Source organism: Dama dama, chromosome 31 (assembly GCF_033118175.1).
Source record: "Dama dama isolate Ldn47 chromosome 31, ASM3311817v1, whole genome shotgun sequence".
In the NCBI taxonomy this organism is placed as follows: domain Eukaryota; kingdom Metazoa; phylum Chordata; class Mammalia; order Artiodactyla; family Cervidae; genus Dama; species Dama dama.
Window position 1 is genome coordinate 10,181,851 of NC_083711.1, and position 25,370 is coordinate 10,207,220.

The 25,370-nt window shown below is 39.7% G+C and overlaps 1 protein-coding gene across 2 annotated transcripts in view; it reads left to right on the forward strand.

The window, feature by feature from the left end:
- The first annotated feature begins 2,062 nt into the window (after nt 1-2,062).
- Nucleotides 2,063-25,370, forward strand: part of SCAF4 (SR-related CTD associated factor 4) — a 60,865-nt gene continuing 37,557 nt past the window's right edge. For both annotated transcript variants that reach the window (XM_061134294.1, XM_061134295.1), the window contains exons 1-3: nt 2,063-2,523; nt 23,701-23,784; nt 24,658-24,702. In XM_061134294.1, coding sequence (XP_060990277.1) covers nt 2,494-2,523; nt 23,701-23,784; nt 24,658-24,702 — 159 coding nt within the window. In that variant the 5' untranslated portion in view covers nt 2,063-2,493. The remainder of the gene's footprint in view (nt 2,524-23,700; nt 23,785-24,657; nt 24,703-25,370) is intronic.

Consider the following 25,370-nt stretch of genomic DNA (forward strand, 5'->3'; position numbering starts at 1 on the left):
TTAACTGGGCCTCACTGCCTCAACTCTAAAACAGGGGATTACCTATAGTCACATCATACAGAAGCCCATTAAGCAGATTAAATGAAATAACACAGATTAGCATGTCAAATAAGTGCTTCCCAGGTCGTGCTAGAGGTTAAGAACCCACCTGCCAATGCAGGAGACATAAGTGATTCAGGTTCAATCCTTGGGTCAGGAAGATCCCTTGGAATAGGAAATGGCAATGCACTCCAGTATTCTTGCCTGGAGAATCCCATGGACAGGGGACTCTAGTGGGCTACAGTCCATCGGGTCACAAACAGTTGGAAACAACTGAAGTGACTTAGCACACACACTCCTTCTAATATATCACACAATACCTGGGATGGGAAGATCCCCTCAAGGAGGGTATGGAAACCCACTCCAGCGTTCCTGCCTGGAGAATCCCATGGACAGAAGAGCCTGGTGGGCTACGGTCCGTAGGGCCACAAAGAGGAGAACAAGACTGAAAGAGAAGAACAAGACTGAATCAACTTAGCAAGCAGGTGCACACACACAAAAGAAAAACAATAAAGACTAGAAAGGAAAAAAAAGAATCCACCTTCCAATGCAGGGGACACGGGTTCAATCCCTGGTTGGGAACTACGGTCCCACATGCACAACTAAGCCAGCATGCTGGAATGAAGACCCCACATGCCAATAATTAAATTAAATATATATATATAATAAATTTAAAAATAAACCCGTGCACTTCAATGAGCCAGAACCCAGAGCATCCTCAATGTCTCCCTCTTCCTTAACGTCAGTTGTTCTGTCCCAGCCCATCCATTCCCCCTTCATAAGGTATGTGACCTTGTCTCTCCTCTACTCCTTGCCTTAAACTCTCAGCATCCCCTGGGGCTAGGGCTATTCTTTCCCTGACCCCACTCTCCTACTCTACACAGCAGTCTTGAAAGAGCACACTGGACACCATCCTCCTTTTAAAAACCTTTCAATGGCGCCCTTGGGGACGAAACCCAGACTCCTTGGAAGGGCACAGACTGCTCGGGGCCTGGTCACAGTCCTCAGCGCTCTCTGAACTCCAGCTGGTTCTCCTTGAGTTAATGCCTCCGTGCTCAGCAAGCTCAGTGAGGCCAGGGTGCCTTCTTCAACCACTCTGGCCGCTTTTTCCAGAAACAGGAAGATGCCACTTCCTCTAAGAAGCCTTCCTGGACTTCCAGTCAGACGAGTATCTTTGTTACCCAGGGTCCCTGCCCTAACACTTACCATGCCTTCGTTATTACCTGTTCATTTGCCTGTCCTCTCCCACTAAAACGAGCTGTCTGCGGAAAGAGAAATTATCCTTTAATTTCCATATTCCCAGAACCCAGCACAGCGCCCACGGACAGAAAGGTTGCGAGGGGAGTGAATCAGAACAGTGTGGCCACCGAAAAGGAAACCGCGGTTGTAAGCGAATCCTCTCCTCCCGCGGCCGGCGGTACAGGGCTTCCTTTAGGCCTGCGTGGACGTCCAGGGCCTGCATGTCCTTCTCGGGGCTTCAGCTTGAGCAGATTTAACCCCACCATCAGGGCAGGCAGGGGACGGCATCGGCAAAGGCTGCGCGGGGAGCCAGCAAATGCACGTCCTGTGGGCTGAGGTAAAAAAAAAAAAAAAAAAAAAAATCCTGAGCCCTTTGTTCCAAGCGACGGAGGGTAAGCGGTTCCGAGTACCCCGACGGGTGCGGGCTCTGCCTGGGCAGGATGGCACAAAAACGCACCCGGCAGCGCCGCGTCCGGCAGGGGCGCGCGTGTCCGCGGGCCTTCTCCGTGCCAGCTTCCCGGCCCTGGATTTCCCCGCACTCTCCAGCGCCCCTCGCGGGGACCCGGTGTACGTGCCTGGCGGTCTCCCCGGCCTGAGGCAGCAGCAGGCGGGAAAGAGCTCGGCGTCCCGGCGTCACGCGCCAGCGGCCGGGAGGGCGGCGCGCGCACGCGCGCGGGGCGGGGCGGGGCGGGGCGGTCGCGGGGGCGTGGTCAGCGTGGGCGGGGCGGGGCGGGCCTGGAGCCGGGCACAGGAAGCGCTGGGAGGCCCGAGCCGTCCCAGTGTGCCCCGCGCGGCGTGGACTCGGGTCGCTGCCGCCATCCCGCTGGCGAGAGGCAGAGGAGAGGCCCGCCCGCTTGCCGGTCGGGCCAGTGTGGGCCAGTGCGTGAGGGCGCGGGGGGCCGTGTCAGCGAGACGCAAAGCGCAGCCGCCGCCACCGAACGGACATGTTGGAGCCCGGCGCCGCCGCCGCCGCCTCTTTTTCCTCATCCTCCCAACGGGACTGAGAGGGGGCCCGCCACCCCTCTGCCTCCTCAGCCTCAGCCGCCTGCCCCACCGCCTCGGCCGCAGCCTCTTCCTGCCCGGCCTCCGGCTCCGCCGCTCGTCGCCTCCACCGGCTCCTCAAGGCCCGGCCGGTTCCCCGGCTCCTCTCAGCCGCGGCGCGAGGTCTTATGTGACCGGCGGGCCCGGAGCAGCCGCCGCCGCCGCAGCGCGAACATGGACGCCGTCAACGCCTTCAACCAAGAGGTGAGGGGTGCTCGGGACAAGGGAGTGCCGGGGGCCTGCCAGGGGGAGCCGGGCCGTCGTTTCTCCCGCCGCCTGAGGTTTAAAGCTTAGGTCGGGGTGGGGACGCTTCCTGCCCCGGTTCCGGAGCGGCGGGCCTGCGCGGAGCGGGCCTGTGTGGCCCGGGGAGGTCGCGGCGGCCCGGGCCCCGACCCCACACCCCTCCCCCACGGCCCACCCCCGGGCGGCGACCTCAGGCTGCCCCCTCTCGCCCCCTTCCGGCCTCGTCCAGCCCGGCGACGGCCGCCGGTGCCTTTAATTTCGCCCCCCACACCACCCCACCCCCCACCCTTTTCAGGTCCGGGCGCTCTAGTCCTCTGCTCCCGTTATTGGCTTCGCGGTGCCGGGAGCCCCCAAGGGGCTAAGAAAGAAGCGCGGGCTGGGTGGGGGAGTGGGGGAGCCGGCAGCATCTGCCGGTCGCGGGGCCGGCAGAGCGGTGGCCAGGGCTTCTCCTGTTGCTCGGGCCGCGCGGCGCGCCGGCGGCTGGACTCTGATCTCGGGTCGGGGAGGAGTTGGCGAGGGTGTTCATCCCTCCTCCCTTCGGGATTCCTACACTTGGGAAATGGAGTTAATAGACGGGGCTCTTTACCCTCCCGAGTCGTGAACTCAACCCTGTTAACGGGCTCCGTGGTCCCAACGTGACACCTAAAAAGTTGAATGGGAGAGGACAGCATTTGCTCCGCCTTAAACCGCTAGAAAGCCGGCTTTGGCCTCCAGTCCCCCCACCCTCGCACCCTCCTCGCGGTTAGTTAATCCTTGGCTCCCTTCTTTGGGAACATTTACATGTGAAAAACCTCCCCAAACCGGGAACAAAGCTGCCTGCCTCCCTAAAGCTCTCTGGTTTTATCTCAAAACCTTCCAGGTGCTGTTTTTGAAGCGTCGAGTCCACAGATTCTATTTTTCAGAATCCATTTCAAGGGGAGGGGTCTTGACCATTGATTTCAAGCATACCTACAGAATGGAAACAATTGACATATGTTGAGTTGGATTATCTTCCTTTTCCAAATACCGCACATCAACCCAACACTGAAAAAAACAGATGTAGCAGTGCTAGATGTCTGGGACCACGTTGATGACTTGGCGCACCCTGCATAACGTGATTTTGTAGTTTCACTTGTAACAATTAGGCTGCAGTAACTTTCACTTTGTAGTGCCTCCAGTAACACTACAGTTAGGACCGTTCATTGCCTTGTCAGTTATCCTAGAAATGATTTGTCTTTAATTGATGGATGCAGAAAGTGGGACAGTGTCTTTTAAAGTTCAGATTGCATATTTTCAAAATGATGAAATAGTATTTCCTGATTTTTTTTTTTTTTTTTTTGATGGCTAGGGAGTTTGTGATAATGCCCCAAAGATTTCAGGATTGGAAGTTGACTTTGTTTCCTGAAGGCAAAATATACTGGAATGTTGGCTTCATGAGGGCGGAGAGTTTCTGTTCTTTGCTTCCTCATAGCACCTGCTTGGGAAAAAACTTGTTGAATGAATGAGCACTTATACAAATGACACAATTTTTTAAAAGATAGTTACGTTTCTTTCTCAAGATGAAAACTTTCTGGATGTTTTCAGTAAACAAAGAGGAGAGGTTTTAGCATATTCTTAGGACCAGAAGTATTTAATTCTGATTGAGGCATTATGGACATTAAGCACGTTATTAAGTAAAGTGTCTTACGTTAATTCTGGGGAAATGTGGTCAGTAGTTTTTACTTTGAAAACCAAGATTGGGAATGATAGGTTAAAATGTCATTTTCATTTTTCAAGAAGACACTTTTAAAATGTACATGAGAATTTGTACGTGAAAATGTAAAGTGAGAATTTTCCTATCATCGATCATTTTCCTCTCTAAATAATTTTTATTTCCGTTCCTAGTGTTTATTAACTGCATTATGTTAGGTGTATGTTACTAATTCCAGCTCCTTTCTGCCAAACTTTCTTCCCCAAAAACTTTCTTCTGGAGAAATTAGTCTGACTTGAAAATCCATTTCCTTGTCCCTGCTTGATGTATAGTGCTTGTCAGTTAATTCTCCCCATTCATAAAATGTTAGTGATTAGTTTCTTGCAACCTTAAATCTCCCAAATCTTCATTTTACAAATATTTGAGAGCCTGCCTAGCTGTAAAGCTGTGTCCTGATTAGGATGGCACTGCTACTGAGGATCTCTGCCTGGTAGGAGCCTAAACTAATAGAGGACACAAAACTTAGACAAGTAACTTTAATGTGTGCTGGAACAATTTCCTTTGGGGTCCTTTTAAAGTACTGTGGGCTGGCCGTGGGGCATCAGACTTGGGAGAAGAGAGTGTCAGTCTCAGAATTTCCGAAGGTGTAGGAAAAGTAATTCAAAGGCAACATTGGTGAGAAACAAGGAACAGTAGTTTGACTCCTGAGGCTACTGAAAGGGTGGTTAAGGTAGTTTGGGGCCTGACAAGTTTCAAGTCTGTCTAATGTGTTTGAATTTCTTTTTCTTTTTTTCCCAGTCTGTGGATAAATTGAAGGTTTTAGGTAGTGGAGTAATATAGTCAAAATACTGCTTGATCTATAGTATGTATTATAGAAGACAGAGGTTTGGGGAAACATGGCGGGTTGGGGACTGAGGTGGGAGAAGAAAGTGGAATCTGAATTTGGCGTGTCTATAAAGGGAATAGAGAGGAGGGTAAGGATGTGGACCCGAAGAACCGTGGATTTGACATCTGGTAGATTTATAAGCACCTTTTGCCCTGGACATCTAAGCTCTGGGAGAGGGGTGACACATCAAGCAGTCATCAAAAGTATATTTAGTGGAGGGGGAAATATGTTTGATTTTGAACAGTTTATGTTTGAGTGAAACAGTCATGTGAAAATTTTTGGCCAGCAGTTGATCATATTGGACTCAAACTTGGAAGCAACCAAGAGTTAGAGGAGGACATCAGAGAGTCACTCTCAGATTGCCCTAGAGAAAATTGAGAGGGGGAGACAAAATGAATTAATAATAAGCATCTATAGCATGTGAGGTGTTTTGTATATACATATCGAAGTTAATACTCCTTCAACCTTGTGTAGACATCCATTTATGGATGAGGAAGCTGATTTTCGATTTCAAAGAAATCAAATAGTAATTCACCCAGGGGCATACTACTAGTTCATGGCAGAGCTGAGGTTTGAATACAGATGGTCCCATCTTAATTACTGCCTGAAGATAATATTTTACATAATACCAAGGGAATGGTCCTAGGTTAAGTAAGACAAAGGCCACAAAATTTTTTGAGCATATGGGATCTGTAGTTTAAGATTGAATGGTGGTGGGAGAGATACAGATAAAAGGTAGCAAATATAAAGTAGTTGGGTGTTTTCGGATTTATTGTTGTTTTAGAAGTTTGGTTCTAAAATGTTCTGGGGAAAAGTCTCTTCAGGGATGAAGGGAAGAAAGAGCAATTGACAGTGTAGTAGACACTGATGCTAGCTAACCCTTTGATATGTTTCTATATACAGTGTGTATACAAGGTCTTAACCTAAGTAAGTGGTGGTCAAGCCCTGGTCTTTATTAGATGGGTGTAGATGCTAGAGCATGTTGAGGGAGGGGATGTGCAAAAAAGCATAGTTAAGTGGCTAGAGGGGTTGGTTAACTTAGAGCAAAATTGTGGATGAAAGGAAGAGGACAGATGGCAAGCACAGGTAAAGGTATGTATCTGTGATACAGAAAAAGAGGAAGATAAAGATAAGGTTAAAGACCTTTTGAGAGAACTTTCATGGCAAGACACTATTAAATGTAAAGAATGGAAAGATGAGTTTAAAAATCAGTGATCACTTAATGTGTTCTACTGTATTTATATACTCCTTATTGTGAAGGTTCGCTACATGGATAAAGATTATAGATTGGAATTTTCAAATCCATTGATTGCATTTTTAACCTTTAATCAAAAGAAATAAATCCAAAAGAATGACTCTTCCCTCATCCTTACTTTTCTTTTTGCAGCATCTGTGATCTTAAGATCTTTAATTAAAGTACAAAAAAAAGTGCAGAGGATATAACAAAAATTGACAGTTGTTATTAGGTGTTTTTAATTTAAAAATAAAATATTATGAAGTCTTCCTTTCATCCCTTTTCCACCCCTCTACCCACCCCCACCGACCCTCCAGTCAGAAGCAATCAGTTAATGAATTTAGTATCAATCTTTGTGGTCCCTAAACTCTGTGTGTGTGTGTGTGTGTGTGTGTGTGTGTAAAATCTGTTTTGATACATATTTCCCAATGGTTTGTGTATAAAAATTATTGATGCTGTGTGTTAAGAACTGTATAGTTCGTTCTGTTGTGTAGTATTCTATCATTTGAATAAACCGAATTTTATCTGGTTCCCCAGTTGATGAATGTTTGTTTCTCATTTGTTACTGATAGACACTGCAATCAATGAACTTTCTCAGACATGTCTCTGTGTAAGAGTTTCTCTCGGACAGCTGTTCTCAAACTTTGGGTTTTGACTCCTTCAAGCTCTAAAAGTTAAGGACCACAGAGACTTTTTGTATCTATGGGTTATATCTTGATATTTATTGTATGAGAAATTCAAACCAAGAAACAGATTTATTAAAAATAATAAACCTGTTACATATTATCATAACATTTCTAATGAAAAATAATATTTCCAAGACAAAAAAAAATCTAGTGAAAAGAATGACATGGTTTTATCTGTTTGCAGATCTCATTTAAACTTAGGTTTAATAAAACTTGAATTCTTGTATATACTTCATTCAGTTCCCAGCTGTTACACAAGTCAGGTAGCCTTTGGAAAACTCCACTGTATACTTGTGTGATTAAGGATAAGGAATGTCTTAGCATTAATATGAAAACAGTTTTTACTTCACAGACCACTGAAAGGAAGTCAGACACCCCTGCCCACCCCCCTCCATCCTAGAGTTACTTTTTAAGAACTACAACATAGCGATGGTATGCGTATAATGATACTTACTTGTGTTTATCTTTTTTTTTTTTTTTTTTTAATATTTATTTGGCTGCTTCTGTTGTTAGTGACATATGGGATCTTTTAGTTTCAGCATGTGAATTCTTGGTTGCATTTTGTGAGATCTGGTTCCCTGACAAGGGATTGAAACTGGGCCCCCTGCAGTGAGAACATGGACTCTTAGCCACTGGACCACTAAGGAAGTCCCTTTTGTTTATCTTTAAAATCAGGCAAATTAAACTTTATGAGTACTTTTAACGTATGAGTTGACATTACTGCCCTATCCACTTAGGTTGTCAGTCTTTTTTTTTTTCCATTTATTTTTATTAGTTGGAGGCTAATTACTTTACAATAGTGTAGTGGTTTTTGCCATACATTGACATGAATCAGCCATGGATTTACATGTGTTCCCCATCCCGATCCCCCCTCCTGCCTCCCTCTCTACCCATCCCTCTGGGTCTTCCCAGTGCACCAGCCCCGAGCACTTGTCTCATGCATCCAACCTGGGCTGGTGATCTGTTTCACCCTTGTCAGTCTTGAACCATGTTACTCTGAAGAAGAACTGAGTTCCACATCTCATTAAGGAGCTTGCCACCCTTCCTAGTTCCAGTGGAAATTTTTCTATATCAACTGTTCTGTGTTTTACCTCTTGATTACTGGCATGGTTGTTTTCGAGACTTCAGATCATATGATGACAGTACCTTGTCAACTTTTTTTTTTTTTTAAACCTGTAATGTTAATCTGGTTGTTTTTGATCATTCCCTTGTTCTCTGAGAGGTCTGTCTAAAGAAGTGGACAAAGATGTGAAACAAGGTTCTTAACTGTATGGGAGAGACGTATCGGACCAGGGCAACAGAAGTAAATTTTGAGGTTTCTCATGACTCATCTGACTGTATTATGTTATTTATAACAGGGGTTGGGATATTAAAAATTAGTTGTAATTTTGTTCCTCCATTCCTTCTTGACTCACAGAGAATTGCTTATAGATCTGACAATAGTAGAAGTCTGGCTTTATGATGAGTGGAATAAAGCTGGCCCTTCAGAGCTTTCTGTAGCAGAATTTATCACTGATGTTCTTATTGAAAACATTCCACTCCTTAGTCTATCATTTTGTTTAGAATTTTGTTTCAGAAAAAAGAAAAAATACGTGGACGTACGATAAGGAACTGATTCAGAGAATAATTGGAATAATGGAGAAGTTGTCTTGTAAATCTTGTGGAACAGAATTCGGGGGGTGGGGTGAGTACCTGATAAAAAGTTGACAAGATGGCTGTTTTTGTATGTCTGTGTTTTTGTGGGACTGTTTTGTTTTTTTTTTTATGTGCTCAGTCGCTCTGTTGTGTCCAACTGTTTTCGACCCCAAGGACTGTAGCCCGCCAGACTCCTCTGTTCATGGGGATTCTCCAGGCGAGAATACTGGAGTGTGTTGCCATACCCTCCTCCAGGGGATTTTCCCAACCCAGAGATCGAACCCACATCTCCGGCCTTGTGGGCGGATTCTTTACCATCTGAGCCACCAGGAAAGCCGAAGAATAGTGGAGTGGTTAGCCTATCCCTTCTGCAGGGGAACTTTTTGACCCAGGAGTCGAACTGGGGTCTCCTGCACTGCAGGCGGATTCTTTACCGGCAAGCTACCAAATTTTAGGTTGCTCGCCTCTGATTTTGAGCCCTAGTGAATATAATTTACTTAAGCATTACAGGAAACTTTTTTGTTTGGATGTACAGTTGATGAACAATATTGTGTTCATTTCAGGTGTACAGCATAGTAATTCCAGGCTTTTCTTTTTTTTTTTTTTAATTATTTTCCATTATTATTGTTATTACAGAGATACCTGGTATCTTGTAGTATCAATTGTCCCTTCCCCTCTCCAGCTCCTTTTCTGTTAACCATAAGTTTGTTTTCTATGTGAGTCTGTTTCTGTTTTGTATATAGATCCTTTGTATTATTTTTTAGATTACATATATGTGATATCAGTACTTTTTTGTTATTTCACTAAGCACTCTCTAGATTGATCCACATTGCTGTCAATGACAATATTTCAGTTTTTATGTCCATGTGATGTTCCATTACAGAAAGAGTCAGACACAACTGGGTGACTGAACAACAACAACAAGATCCATTGTGTATGTTTACCACATGTTCTTAAGCTAGTCATCTGTTGGTGGGCACTTAGTGCTGCTGTGGAACATTGGGGTGCATGTATCTTTTCAAATTACAGGGTTGTTGTTTTTCCTAGATATATACCCAGGACTAGAATTGCTGAATCATGTGGTAGTTCTATTTTAGTATTTTAAGGAACCTCCATACTGTTTTCCGTAGTGGCTGCACCAATTTGCATTCCCACCAATAGTATATAAGAGGGTTTCCTTTTCTCAAAACCTTTTCCAGTACTTATTATTTGTAGACTCTGATGATGGCCATTCTGAATGATGCAAGGTGATACCTCATTGTAATAGTTTTTATTTGCATTTCTCTGATCATTAGCGATGTTAAGCATCTTTCCATGTGCCAGTTAGCCATCTGTTTATCTTCTTCGGAAAAACATCTATTTAAGTCTTTTGCCCATTTTCTGACTTTTTTTAAGTTGTATGACAGGTAATTTTTCTGTAGATATCTGCATGTGTTTAAAACTCATTTCAAATATACTTTGATAACATAGGGAAAACATTGTTACGTAAATGATCAACCTTTAGAAGTTTTTGATGTTTGTTGAGATAATATGCAGAATCTCTCTCTTCACAGCAACACCATACAACTTTTTAACAATAAGCTAAAAACAAGCTGTACTATGTTATCAGGTAATGTATAGGGTAAGCAGCTATTAACAATTGAAGTTTTGATAGAGTTGGTAATAGTTAAATTTGGTTAGGTTTTACCAAGTTCCGTTGTGAGCTTAGTCTGGAAGAGACATGTCAACATTTCTGTGTTAATATTAAGTGTAATTAACAATATACTGTTAATGATTTTTTTTTTTTTTTTGAGAACTAGAAGACTTCTGAAACGGTATTATAATTTATTATGCTTCAGTCACCTTCATCCTTTTCAATATTTGCATGGTTTATCAATTAACATTTTATTGTGTTATAGTTGGGACTCTTTATTGGTGCTTGTGAAGCCATAGGTATTTATAGAAACTTTAATAATATTAAGAAAGCATTTTATAGGTTATTAGTGAATTCAGCAAGAAATCCAGTGAAACTGTAAAGGGGGTTTAAGAATTCGAAGCCAAGATTCAGATGGGATGGGAGAAATAGCAGGGCTCTTGAAAAGTGGAGGGCCATACTGGTACCCCTTAAAAGTTATAATTGGTGTTTGGATAATTCATGATTTTTGGTATAAATCCACGTGGGTCATGTGGAGGAGATTGTAGACAGTAGCATACCTAACATATTTGACATCCTGAGAACTTATTTCTTCTTCTTCCTTTCTTTTTTTTTTTTTTAGCTTAATTCCTCTTTGACAACAAAATTATTTTCAAATATAATCTTGAAATTGGCCAGGAAAGAAATTTGAACTTCATGTCAGTTACAAGTAAATATTACAACAAAGAAATAATTGATTAATGTTTTAAAATTTCATTAATACTTCTTTCTGTTACATGTAGAAAATCTTACCTACATACTGCTCTATCACAGTAATTAAATAATAATATTCAGTTCCTTTTAAGCCTTAACTTCTGCATATTTGTCAAATGATTGTCAGTGTTGATCGTCACAGTATTTGAGTTCAGTAGACAATTATAGTCAGATTTAGCAGTGTTATCTCCACCTGTAAGTGGTTGAAGAACACTTCTCATTAATTCTGTTTACTAAAGGTTGTATGTGTAGCAGCAGATACACAGTAGTTGGGAAATCTTAAACATAAAGTTACCTTTGGCAGGTAGAAAAAGCTCACTTCACAATAAATTCTGGAAATCAAAACACTACCCATGTCTTTTTGACATAATTCTAGTGACTTTCCCTGGCGACTCAGTGGTAATGAATCCACCTGCCAATGCAGGAGATGTATGTTTGATCCCTGAGTCAGGATGATCCCCTGAAGAAGGAAATGGTAACTCACTCCAATATCTTGCCTGGGAAATCTCATGGACAGAGGAGCCTAGCAGGCTTTAGTCCATGGGGTCGCAAAGAGTCAGATACAACTTCTCTACTAAACAACAACTGCTGCTACTGCTGCTGCTAAGTCGCTTCAGTCGTGTCCGACTCTGTGCGACCCCATAGACGGCAGCCCACCAGGCTCCCCCGTCCCTGGGATTCTCCAGGCAAGAACACTGGAGTGGGTTGCCATTTCCTTCTCCAACGCGTTGAAAGTGAAGTCGCTCAGTCGTGTCCGACTCTTCGCAACGCCATGGACTGCAGCCTACCAGGCTCCTCCGTCCATGGGATTTTCCAGGCAAGGGTACTGGAGTGGGGTGCCATCACCTTCTCTGAAACAACAACTGGTGACTTCCAAATGTACTATCAGTCAGAAAAATTTCAGTGAAATATTTTCACCCACAGTTTCAATATAGGTCTCTATTGTAATTGATGAACCTCTTTAAAATTATGTGTAATGGCATTCTCCATAATTTTTATTCACGGATCGTCAAGCTTTGTATTTTCTTTAAGACTCACTCTGCTGTTTATAAATATTTATACCACAAAAAAATATATATCAGGGATGAAGAATTGCAAACAGCTATCAAACTTTAAATGTACTGTTTAAACATTTGAATATATACACTTAGGAACTGCAGGATTAGGGATGTAAAATGAGCCTGAGAAGAGGACAGGCTATCCTGAGAAACAAGAATCTCAGTCAACCAAATATTTTAGGGAAAGGAATATTTTATCCCTGATATCATTTAGAATTGCTAGTATTTGATGATGATAAAACAGTTTTCAACAGTTTCATTGTTTTGTAAGTCTTTAAAGACAATTCACCCACTTTTTGCCTGCCCCTTGGTGGACTTCTCCCATTGTTCCACTCTAGGTGGGTTATTACTCTGGAGAGCAGTAATTGTCTAATGCTATAGTCTATAAATCTTCTGTAGTATCCCCTGTATATCTTTATGCTTTATCATGAGTACTCCACTTTAATCCTCTTGCCAGAGTTTAGTCTTAGCTGATGTAGAATTAGAATACCCTATAGAAAACCTATAATAGGAAAATTTATGATAATACCGTTTTAAGTTTTCAGGAAGCATAAACTATTCTTTAAATAAATGGTCACATATGACCTGGTCCACTGTAATTACAAGTTGCTGAATGATAGATCACTTTATCAAGGACAGCCAAGTTTGGGGTTCAGTTGGAGATACGTTCAAATCTTTATAAAGACCTTAAACATTGTTGACTAATGTAAGAGCATATTTTATAAAGTTGGGGTTTTTGTTTTAATATATGAATTAGTCCAAAATGGGCAGTCTATAGAGAAAGTAGGTTATTCATGAGGGGATGGAGGAGGAATGAGGAGGACTGCTAATGGGTATGGGATTTCTTTGAGGTATAATGAAAATAATTCTAAAATTACATAGTGTTGATGGTTGTAACTCTGAATATAGCAAAAACTACTGAGATGTACACTTTAAAGAGGTGAGTTTTATGATATATGAATTCTATCTCAGAGCTCTTTTAAAAACACAGAAAAGTTATGTTTTAACACCATTTTCATTATTTTTTTGCTTGATTTGATTGTCTGTCAGATTGAAAACAATATCTATTAGCTGTTGAGTGGCTCTGCAAGTTGTTTTGTTGATCCTGAAGCATAAGTTTGTTGAAAGGATATCTTTAGTTTTTACATGCTATTTTAAGAAGTAATCCAGCAGAGACAGTTCAAGGGAAGGACAGTAAATGAATCTTGCATTTGCTTATTCCCAACTAGATACTAGCATATGGGTTAGGTGTCTTATATATGCCTTTACTTTCTTTCTATTTTAGAGGTAAGGAAACTGGAAGGGATGGTGTGATTTGACCGAGAACTGTTAAGAGGCTGCTTGAGTCCAATCCACAGCCCCACAGTACTGCTCTGAAGTTTTTTGAGCAGCTCATCTTTGTCTATCGTATTGTTTATGAAGGAAGAGGGCTCCCCAAACAACTTTTGTATATTTGATTCAAAGTAGCAAGAGCACTGTAATGTATATTTGTGGAAGGATTTGCCAGAGTTTAAGAATGATGAAGTTTGGGAGTTTTTAAGTCATCTACAATAATGCAATAGATGCAGTCAGTGTTTTAAGGTATGCTTTTAGATGCTATATTTCATTTGCTAATTTACATTCACAATTAAAATTTTTAATTGATTGGGAATTTTATAAATGTTAACCTTTTCAGTTTTAATCCCATGCTTGTGTATAGATCTAGTCATTACAACTTTGTGGGGAGAGAAGTAGATATGGATAAAACATATAATATATAGGATAATGTTTTTCTTCTAATCAAATGATTTTATATCCTGGAACCAGTTTTTATTTGTTCAATTAGTCTGGAAGGAACTGTTTTAAGTCATTAAAATGTTGGATAGCCAGCTTTGGGTAGACACAAAGTTTACTTAGTGAGGCACAGTAAAAGCAATTTTGAAACCTGGCAGCTATGCTAGTAAAGTGGGGAGTAATGGCATGGGTAGAATATTTGGCATTTGCAAAGATCAAATCCTGGCCTATTTCGTGAGCAAGTGAAGACAAAGGAGTGATCGATTGCAGTTCAGTGAATCAAAATGGAGGTAAGGAATAAAAAATGACCTAGTAAGTGGAACTGAGGGGGTTAAAAGGCCTGATGGCAGGGGGTGTAGCAGCCTTGGTTCTAAAGTAAAAAGTTTAATTGAAGGATAGACCCTTGGAAATTGTAAGGGAGTTAGTCTTACATGAAGAATAAATTAGGGCATACTTTGTGTAGTGAGTCATCAGAAATTAACTACTTAGAAAATTAGTTCTGGCAGCAGCAAATGGTAACAGAATTAGGGATTGGTGATATAATTAAATAGAGAGGAAGTTTAAACTGCTGTTTGCTATATTACTATATTCTATTTTCATAATGCACATAGAAACATAAGTAGTTAACTTGAAAGTGGTCTCATATATAATTTAACAGTATATATTTGCATTTTTATGTGTGTATTTTGTAAAGGATTTCTCTTGGTTCTGGAACCAGGAGAAAATTTGGTGAGTTTGTGGGTAACTGTAGTAAGGTAAAGAAGTATAGAAAGGAGTAAGTATGAAAAATTTTAAGACTCTTTAAACTTGAGAATAGTATATGCAGCTTTGCTGTTTGTGAAAATACCTTGTTTGTAACCTTATGGAGAAATAAGTAGAACTGATTTGTAGTGTTTAAGTGGAGACCCTGCTTCATAGGAGCAGAGGAACTGGGTAGTTCCTTTTTTCCCATCTAAAGAGCCATGTAAATTTGCCGTGTTATTAGACATACTGTATGTTAGTGCCAGACCTGTCTTGTCTCCATACATTCCTTTAACCAGGTGGAAAATTAGTTAAATATTTGGGTTTCCAAGGATTTGACTCTCTGGAAAGTAAATATAGCTTATATGGGAGTAAATCCCTGGGTTGGGAATATCCTTTGGAGAAGGAAATGGCAACCCACTCCAGCATTCTTGTCTTGGAAATCCCGTGGGCAGAAGAGCCTGGAAGGCTACAGTACATAGGGTCATAAGAGTCAGACACAAGTTCGTGACTAAAACAAAACAACAAAAATCATATATCAGTAATTAAAGGGATGCTTTCTTTAATGCACAGATGCCAAAAAATATACTTAAGTGATTTTTCAGTTTGCGGTTTTATGCACAAAGGCTTCAGTTATAAAGATTTTAAATGGCAGATTTTATGTTTATTTTTAAAATCTTGTTTAGCAGTTTTGAAAAATTATATTGAAGATTTGCAAGGCATTAATTTAAACATACGTGTTAACTTCAAAGATATGGTTTATTCCATAGACAAGTTGTACCTGGTAATGATGATCATGTATATTCACAATCAAGTTGGAGAAATGCATTTCTGTGTCTCAGACACAAATGTAAAGTTTTCCATTTTTAACCCATGAATTTTAATTTATTTATTTTTGAACTAATGCAAATTAGGTAAATTTAAGTAAGAAAATATCCCACCAAATATCTTTAACATTTTAGACTATGTCAGTGTTTTTTTCCCCCTTCCACTGTGTTTGGATATGGTTACCAGATCTTTTTAATAACATGAATTACTTTCTGATTTTAAAAGCCACCTTGGAAATTTTGAGAACATCTGATTTAGATAAATTTGTAAAAGTGGAATTGTTGGTTTAAAAGATACGGACTTTTTGAGTTCTTGATATATATAGCTTTAGATTTCTCTCTGAAATTGAAACTTGCCTGTTAGTTCTCATCAGCAGAGTGCTTTCTTTGCTTTTTGCTAATCTACACTCATGCCCACTAGATACATAAGTGAACTGTATCTCATTGTCTTAATTTGTACTTTTTTTGACTATTGGTAAGACTGAACATTTTTTTCCATGTATGTTAACTAGTTTCTGGCTCTGTTTGTTATTCTTTGTACAGTTTCCAGTTTTATTATATCTCTTAGTGTTTGTTATTGATTAACTCATGCACAGTATTCTGCTTTAGGGTAGATGGTATTATGGTACTTGTCTAACATGCTTGGTTTGCAACTCTTCTTTCCTTCCCTGCCCACCCGCACCCCCCACGCTCGCTCTCTGTTTCACATACATACACATGGTCACATTAAGTGCCCAGTATTAAAGAATTAGCTCAGACAAAGCTTTGGTAAAGGCATAAAATGAAATGCCAGGTAAGAAGAGACTAAACTATCTCTTACCTGATTGTTCTAGCAGTAAGTATTTTGTAGAGCTGTCTTCAGGCTACAATTAGAGGGACAAAGCATCTTTGTGGAGATGATTTTAAGATTTTCCCTCTATGTTTTCTTTTGTTAAATTTATAGTGTGCTTTTATAAAGTATATTTTACCAGTAAACATTTAAGTTAAGTTGGCTTTAACTCTTGATTTGGTTGAAGCCAATGTATCAGATTTGATGAGACAAATGAACAGAAGGGGGAGGGAGATTGTAGACTTGAATGCTTTGATAACTTCATCTGTCAGAAGGGAGATTTGAGTACCAGCCTGTTAATGTGAGTATGTGTATGTATTTTTGGAAGCATCCAAATTTTTTCTTTAAACTTTGTAATTAATTATTAATAACAGGAGCTTCAGGCAGAATTTGTCATCACGGAGATCATAATAGCAAAGGAAGGAATACTAGATATCTTCAGTATAATTTATTATAGTAAGTTTAAGAGGGTAAGATGGGGTAAGTATCCCATTAAAAGAGATTCTGCCGAGAGATTTCTAGTCACTTGGAGCTAGAACAGATTCTCACAGGCCAAATTAAACATTTTTCTTGAATAAAGTGTGATTCATCTAGTGAGGACTCCAAATATTTCAGATATTTATCATGATTTCATCTTGAATAAATTAGAAAAAATATTGATAAGTTGAGAGTATTGTTCAAGTGAATTTTAGCTAACTGGCAAGGTCCACGGAATATCAGATAAGTCTTCCTACAAGTTGCAAGTATAGGTCCTGGTCTTTCTAATTTTTAAAAAACTGTGGTGTTGGAAAAAGCCATGTATATAGCAGATTCATGAAAGTTACAAACTAATTGGAATAGCTGCTCCGTTGATGACAGGAAGTGATTTCTAGACTACCTAAGTAGATTGAAGGACTGTCAGAAACCAACATAAAATCAACATAAAGTTCTAGTTCTGGTAAAGATTGCAGTGAAACAGTCTGAGGGTTTTAGTTGGTTATAAATATGAGTTAATAATGAATTGAGCACTGTATATTTTAACTTCGCTGGGTCTTCATTGCTTCATTGGCTTTCCCTAGTTGTGGCGAGGGAGGGCTACTGTTTATTGGGAAACATGGGCCTCTCATTGCAATGGCTTCTCTTGTGGAGCACAGGCTTATGGGATCTTTCAAGACCAGGGATTGAGCCCATGACTCCTCCGTTGGTAGGGAGACTCCTATCCACTGGACCACCAGGGAAGCCCCAACTAAGCAGTTCATGTTCTGAATCCTAGAACCTGTGAATGTGTTACCTTACTTGGCAAAAGAGACTTTGCAGATGTGATTAAGGGTTTGAGTTCATTGTCCCGCGTTATCTGGATGAACCCAGTGTAACCCCAAGGGTCCTTAAATGAGAGAGACATGAAAGTCAGAGAAAGTGATGTACAGTGAAAGCAGAGGCTAAGGAAGGACAGAAGATGCTATGCTGCCAGCTTTGAAGATGGAAGAGCCAAAGGAATTTAGGCACCCTTTGGCTAGAAAAGGAAAGAAAGAGATTTTGACCTAGGGTGCCCAGAAGGAAGGCAGCCCTACCAACACCTTGATTTCAGACTACTGAGGCTGTGAATTCCAAAAGTGTTGTTTTAAGCTACTGAGTTTGTGGTAATGTGTTCCTGCAGAAAGAGGAAACATACAAAAGACAACCCACTAGATTCCTCAGGAATATATCCAGGCCCTCTTTATTTTGTTTTATGATACTTTAAAAGGAATTAGCCTTTGAGAAGGAAATGGCAACCCACTCCAGTACTCTTGCCTGGAAAAGTCCATGGACAGAGGAGTCTGGCGGGCTGAAGTTCATAGGATTACATGACTGAGCATGTGTGCACGAGGGTGGAGGGAGATGGGTTGGTAGCAATAAAGTGGTAGAACTAAAAAAAAAAAAGAATTAGCCAGTATAGTCAGATCTAGAAATCATATCATTTGGCTAGTAGTTGAAGCAGATAAGAAAACATGCTTAGTTATGTTTATTTTCTCAAATGAGAAAGATCACTATTGTTCTGTGCTCTAGAGGCAGAACTAGAGCAGGAAAGGGAGGGAAGGTTATCATCAGAAGGGAGATTTGGGGTCAGTGCAGAGACGACAGCTGCAACCGTTGGAGCTGATTGGTTATGAGTTAGTAAGCCTGTGAACTGACATGGGACCTGCCAGATACATTGTGAAAGCGGTTCTGAATTTAGTGTGAATACTAGGTTAGGTACTAAGGTGCTATACAGCTGTAAAACTCTTTGATACTGCTCTGTTTTCAGTATGGAGAAAATTTCTCCAAATGCAGCACTCGAATAGTAGATGTAACAATAAAGTTTTTATGCTAAGCCATAATAAAAAACTGGGCTTCCCTGGTGCCTCACATGGTAAAGAACCCACCTGCGAATGCAGGAGACCTGGGTTCAGTCCCTGGGTCAGGAAGATCCCCTGAAAGGAATGGATACCCAGTCCAGTGTTCCTGCCTGAAGAAGTCCATGGACAGAGAAGCCTGGACGGCTACAGTTCACGGGTCACAAAGAGTTGAACACAACTGAGCCACTAACACCTTCAGTTTAATGGCAAAAACTTAAACTTGAGATCTATGTTAAGATTCCCAGGGCATTATGTACTTCTTTTTACTGAGCCATTTATGTGTCAGATCTAGACCAAGAAGTTTATATACATTATCTCATTTAATCCTAACAGTTTTATGAAGTGAATTTTTTTAAGTGAATATTATTAATCATCTTTTTCATATGTCATTGAAATTCAGAAAAGTTTAACTAAACTTGTCAAAGTTTATACTGTCAATAAATAGCAGAGTATCATGGTATTTTGACTCACCCTCAAACCTTATGAATTCTACAGGTGTCATGGGCCAAATTTGAAATTGTTCTTTATTGATATTAGGGATCATTGTGAGTGATTTTTTTTTTTTTTTTTCCCCCAGAATTTTTAGAATACTTTGTATATCAGGCACCCAGCAGAACAGTGTTCATGTTTAGGTTTTCTAATAGTCATTCAACTAATGACAACAAAAAAACAAACTTGTGTCTGTTGCTGGCAAGTATGTTTTTCTTACTAATGCTTTCTAAGGAGGTTTTGTACCTTTGGGGGCCTACTGCTGCTATTAACCTGTGTAAGAGAATTGCATCATTTTCTGTGGCCGCTCTGACACTTTTTTTTTTGTTTGTTTTTTGACAGATCACATTAATTCTGAATGCAGATGTGTAGTAGCAAAGAGAATGCTGCAGCTAGTGATGTTTATTGAGCACTTGCCCAGATGCAGATGATGATACTAGTCATTCAGTTCAGTCGCTCAGTCTTGTCTGACTCTTTGCAACCCCATGGACTGTAGTACGCCAGGCTTCCCTCTCCATCACCAACTCCCGGAGCTTGCTCAAACTCATGTCCATTGAGTCAGTGATGCCATCCAGCCATCTCATCCTCTGTCATCCCCTTCTCCTTCTGCCTTCAATCTTTCCCAGCATCAGGGTCTTTTCAAATGAGTCAGTTCTTCGCATCAGGTGGCCAAAGTTTTGGAGTTTCAGCTTCAGCGTCAGTCCTTCCAGTAACACTCAGGACTGATTTCCTTTAGGATGGACTGGTTGGATCTCTTTGCAGTTCAAGGGAATCTCAAGAGTCTTCTCCAACACCACAGTTCAAAAGCATCAATTCTGAGGCACTCAACTTTCTTTGTAGTCCAACTCTCACATCCATACCTGACTACTGGAAAAACCATAGCCTTGACTAGATGGACCTTTGTTGGCAATGTAATATCTCTGCTTTTTAATATGCTATCTAGGTTGGTCACAAATTTTCTTCTAAGGAGCAAGTGTCTTTTAATTTCATTGCTGCAGTCACCATCTGCAGTGATTTTGGAGTCCAAGAAAAGAGAGTCTGTTACTGTTTCCATTATTTCTCCATCTATTTGTCATGAATTGATGGGCCCAGATGCCATAATCTTAGGTTTTTCAATGTTAAGTTGTAAGCCAGCTTTTTTACTCTTCCACTTTCACTTTTGGCCTTCCCTTGTGGCTCAGCTGGTAAAGAATCTGCCTACAATGTGGGAGACCTGGGTTTGATCCCTGGGTTGAGAAGATTCCCTGGAGGAAGGAAAGGCTACCCACTCCAGTACTCTGGCCTGGAGAATTTCACGGACAGAGGAGCCTGGCAAGCTACAGTCCATGAGGTCACAAAGAGTCGGATATGACTGAGCAACTTTCACTTTCATCAAGAGTTAGGGTCCTCTAGGGTCCTCTTCGCTTTCTGCCATAAGGGTGGTGTCATCTGTATATCTGAGATTATTGATATTTCTCCCGGCAATCTTGATTCCAGTTTGTGCTTTATCCAGCCTGGCATTTCACATGATGTAATACTAGTCAAGCCATATGAAAAAAAACTATAGCATTAAAGGTTTAATTTCTGGCGTTTGTCCTGGTGTTGCTTTGTGTTGCCCCCTTTTCTGTGCCACACTGAAATATTTGGTATACTGTAATTAGTTGTATCTTTGTTCCCTTCTTACTCATCTTCATGGTTTTGATTCTGTAACCTCTCAATTTCTAGCAGGACCTGTGCTTTTTCAAGATCCATATTCCAGTCTGCTGAAATCTCTGCCTGGATTTTCAGTAGGCATCCCAAGTTGGATTCAGTATGTCTCATCGTTACCCCTGAACCAATACTGTATATATAGAGAGAGAGAGAGATTAGCACAGATGCCTACTTGATACTCTGCCTGCATTCTCCATCATAGTTAATGGTCTTTGCGTGTATTTACAGCAAGCAGCATTGTATAAGGAGAAGACTATATGGTTTTTCCAGTAGTCAGGTATGGATTTGAGCGTTGGACTATAAAGAAAGCTGAGTGCCTAAGAATTGATGCTTTTGAACTGTGGTGTTGGAGAAGACTCTTGAGAGTCCCTTGAACTGCAAGGAGATCCAACCAGTCCATCCTAAAGGAGATCGGTCCTGAGTATTCATTGAAAGGACTGATGTTGAAGCTGAAACTCCAATACTTTGGCCACCTGATGCGAAGAACTGACTCACTGGAAAAAACCCTAATGCTGAGAAAGATGGAAGGCAGGAGGAGAAGGGGATGACAGAGAATGAGATGGATGGATGGCATCACTGACTGAATGGACATGAGTTTGAGCAAGCTCCAGGAGTTGGTGATGGACAGGGAAGCCTGGTATGCTGCAGTCATGGGGTTGCAGAGTTGGACACAATTCAGTGACTGAACTGAACCGATGCTCTTAAGGATTGTGAGCTTTACAATCAACAAATTCTAGTCCAGACACATTCTCTGGGAATCATTTGAAAGCAGATGTAATCCCTTTGGGTATCAGCTCAAAACAGCTTTGACAATCTATGTTGATCGTTAATATGATTAAATAAGATGATGCACTTAGTGTTGATTTCTTCCTCTTTCCTTGAGTTGTGCCTTCTTTAGTGGAATAAATACCCTTCCTCTGTCTGTCTCTTAAATGGTAGCACTTGAATGCTCTCTTACTGGTTTATTGCCTGATTGATAGTTATACTGCTATATGGTATAGTCTGTACTTTAATTTTTTAAGATAAATGACTTAAAAATAAACTGTAGAGTATTTCATCAGAAGATAACACTAATCTGTCTTGTCTCCTCAGTTGGCTGGGATTTTTTGTGGGTTTTTTTTTTTTTTTTTTTTTTTTTAATGGGAGTTCCTTACTGTAGAAATAATCAAGAATGTGGGACATTAAATGAATATTTGTGCTGGCTTAGGCTTCAGAGAAATATGATTCTCTAAGCTTTTAATGGCCAGAAAAGTAGTTCTTGCTGTTGCTTATTCTTAAGATCATGTATAAACTTTTTTGTATCCTGTTTCTCTGCTTTAAGATCCAGAAAAGGAAATAGAACTGTAGTAATAAATAACTGTCTTAATAACTTTAATAACTTAGAAATGGGCAGAATATGCCGTTTTATAAAATGTGTGCTGCATATATTTTTCAGTTTGTATTGGAGTTGAAATACTTTAAATCGTTTCTTAGTTTCTCATTGGTTTATATAATTTTAAAGATTACTGTCTCTAGTTGTTGTTCAATTAGTGAGCATTTATTTTCACAGAGAATTTTTATTGTTTTGGAAATAAAAAATCATGACCTTATTTAATTAGATAATGCCTTTTTAAAAAAATGAGTCTCTGTGTTAGTATCTTTGTTTTTCCCATTCTCTGTATTTTAGTATTTGTTGTTCTTGTTCAGTCCTAAGTCATGTCCAACTCTTTGTGACCCCATGAGCTGCAGCATGCCAGGCTTCCCTCTCCTTCACTATCTCCTGGGGTTTACGCAAATTCATCTTAGCATCATTTATCAAAAAATTCTACTTTTCTCTGCTTAAACAGAGTACGTTTTTGGTTCTTATTTGATCATATCTTGCATTGCATACTTTTTTAAAAAATTAATGTTACCACTATCTATAGTCCCATTGTGTCTGTAGTTTTGAAAAGCTGCAAAAATTCTGTTGCCAGAGTATTTTGTTGACAGGTAGGGCTATTTATTCTGAAAAAGGAGACTTTTGTTCTTCAGGGTAGCTTCTTAGTAGGTGTCTGGTAAAGATGGTCTATGTCTTAGGGGTTCCATATTTGAAATTCCAGCATTAGTTGGAGAGGAATGGAGATATGATTCATGTAAGATTGATAATGCTTAGAAAGCCCTGAAATTTATTTCAAAAAGTTAAACAAAAAGTTAAAACAAAAACAAGATTTTAAGGAACTAGATATAAGCTTCTTCTTAATGTCAGAATTTTATCTTTATGACTCTTATGGGCTCTCATTATATCTTGGTTGGGCTTAAACTTTAGGGAAAAGGAGTGTGCCTGTGTGGTTTCATCTCCTGGGATTCCCTGATTGTTGGATTTACTTTGGTGAAATTTGTTAAATATGGTGTCATTTTTATTCCTGACTAATCAAGAAATTGTGAATTCAAGTTTTATAATGGCATGTTAAATTTCTTACCTGATGTAATACATCTGTATCTCCAAATGAACATAAGAATTATTTGAAGTCCTCCAAAGTCTCAGTGAGGTTTGATTTTGAAATATTAAATATTGAGTCACAGTATTGCCGTTTTCAGTATAGGAACACGGTGTGTTTCCATTCAGATCAGTTTTGAATTCTTCAGTAGGGTTTTATAAATTTTCTGTTACAGATCTTGACAGTTTTTTTACCTTTTCCTCCTTTTTTGCTGATTTTAGCATAATCTTTTCCCATTCTGTTTTCAAAGTGGTGATGCTAGTATGTAAGAAAGCTCTTGGTTTTTCTTTACCAGACAAATTATTAAACCTAGTTTCAGAAATTTTATTATTCTTTTAGTTACAAATATGTTTGTCGAAATGAAGGGTAAACCTCTAATTTTACTTCCTATTAAAACTTTTTTCCTTTTTTTTTTTTTTTTTAAAGCTCTTTTCACTTATGGATATGAAACCTCCCATCTCTCGAGCCAAGATGATTCTCATCACGAAAGCTGCTATTAAAGCTATAAAGGTAAAAGTAAAAGAAATATATTAATTTGGACAGTGTTTTTAAAATGTTGAAAATGTTATTGTTAAATTTGAGGTTTCATATTGTGAAGTAGTTCAGGCCTAATCAAAGAGCACTAACGAGGTTTTGCTGAAAGTACATAATAATAACTGTATGATGCATCTACAATGTAACATATTTCAAAACCTGTTTTGTTGTATTTCCTCTTTATATTCTTTTAACTTTATTGAGGTATAGTTGACAGATTTAGTAGTATGTAATAGAGCATGATTTGATGCACATGTACGTTGTGAAATGATTACCTTATACTAATTGACACATCCATCACCTCACATAATTACCTGGTTTATGTGTGGTGCTAAAAAAAAGTTGAACTCATTGAAGTAAGGAACAGGATGACAGAGGTTTTTGTTGTTGTTTGCTTTATTCCATTTAATTCTTACCATAATAGATCAGTGGCATATTAGCTTTATTTTTATTTAAAAACTTCATAAAATTGAATATCTTACCCAAGATCACACTTTAAAGAAGTGAGTCTCTTTAAAAACTGCATTATTTAGTTCCAATTCCATTGTTCTCTCTCCCATAAAGTCGCTTGATAAACTGTTCTATGAAGATTTATTGATTAAACATCTAAGAAAAGAACCTTTTGGTGGATTTTTATAGTTTCTGTTTTAGTTAATAGTTTCTTTCTGATTTGTTAAGAATTTTTTGAGTTGTTGAGTATGGATTATTTACCAGGGTTCTTTCAGTTATTACCTTGAGAATTATTCAAATTGTACAAATTTTGAGGTTTTAGGTATTTTCTAATTATAGGAAATGTATTAACAGAAAAGTGTGTCAGCTGGATAATGATATTGTTTTCATTCTCTTCAGCTTTATAAGCATGTGGTTCAAATAGTAGAAAAGTTCATCAAAAAGGTAACTATCCATTTTATTATTACCTCATTTTAGTTATGATCAGTATTTGTAATTTACTTTGTGAGTTGTAATTTGAATAATTGCTTCTAAAGTCACTCTACAGAAAAGTTGTCACTAGAAGTCTTGGTTTTTTGTGTCATAACAAAACAAAAATGTATAGCAGTACTGTTGATTGAGTACTTACTATGAGTCAGGATTTGAAATAGTTTTTGTCTGCTTGAGCCTTCTCTCCCCATTGCCCTGACTACTCTGTTGACATTTAACTCATCTTGGAGTACTTCAGATGAAATCACTCTGGTGTTTTCAACTTGCCTTTCTCCGATCATAATTAAGCCACTTTTCACTTCTACAGTTACATGTTGTTTTGTAACATATGTAACATTAGCACACGTCTGTGTCAGTAAAGGGCTGAGAAAGGAGACTTAGACATCTCTCTTCTCCCCCAGCCTAGAGCTGTTCCTTTGTTTTTTTTTCTTAACTTTTTTGGCCATGCCACGTGGCTTGTGGAATCTTAGTTCCCCAACCAGGGATCAAACCGTGCCCCTTGCATTGGAAATATGGAGTCTGTTTTCCTTAGTATAAATTTCTAGAAATAGAGTTGTTGGATCAAATAAGGCTTTGTGTTTATTGCTAACTTATTTTTCATAAAGGTTGTGCCACCAGAAATG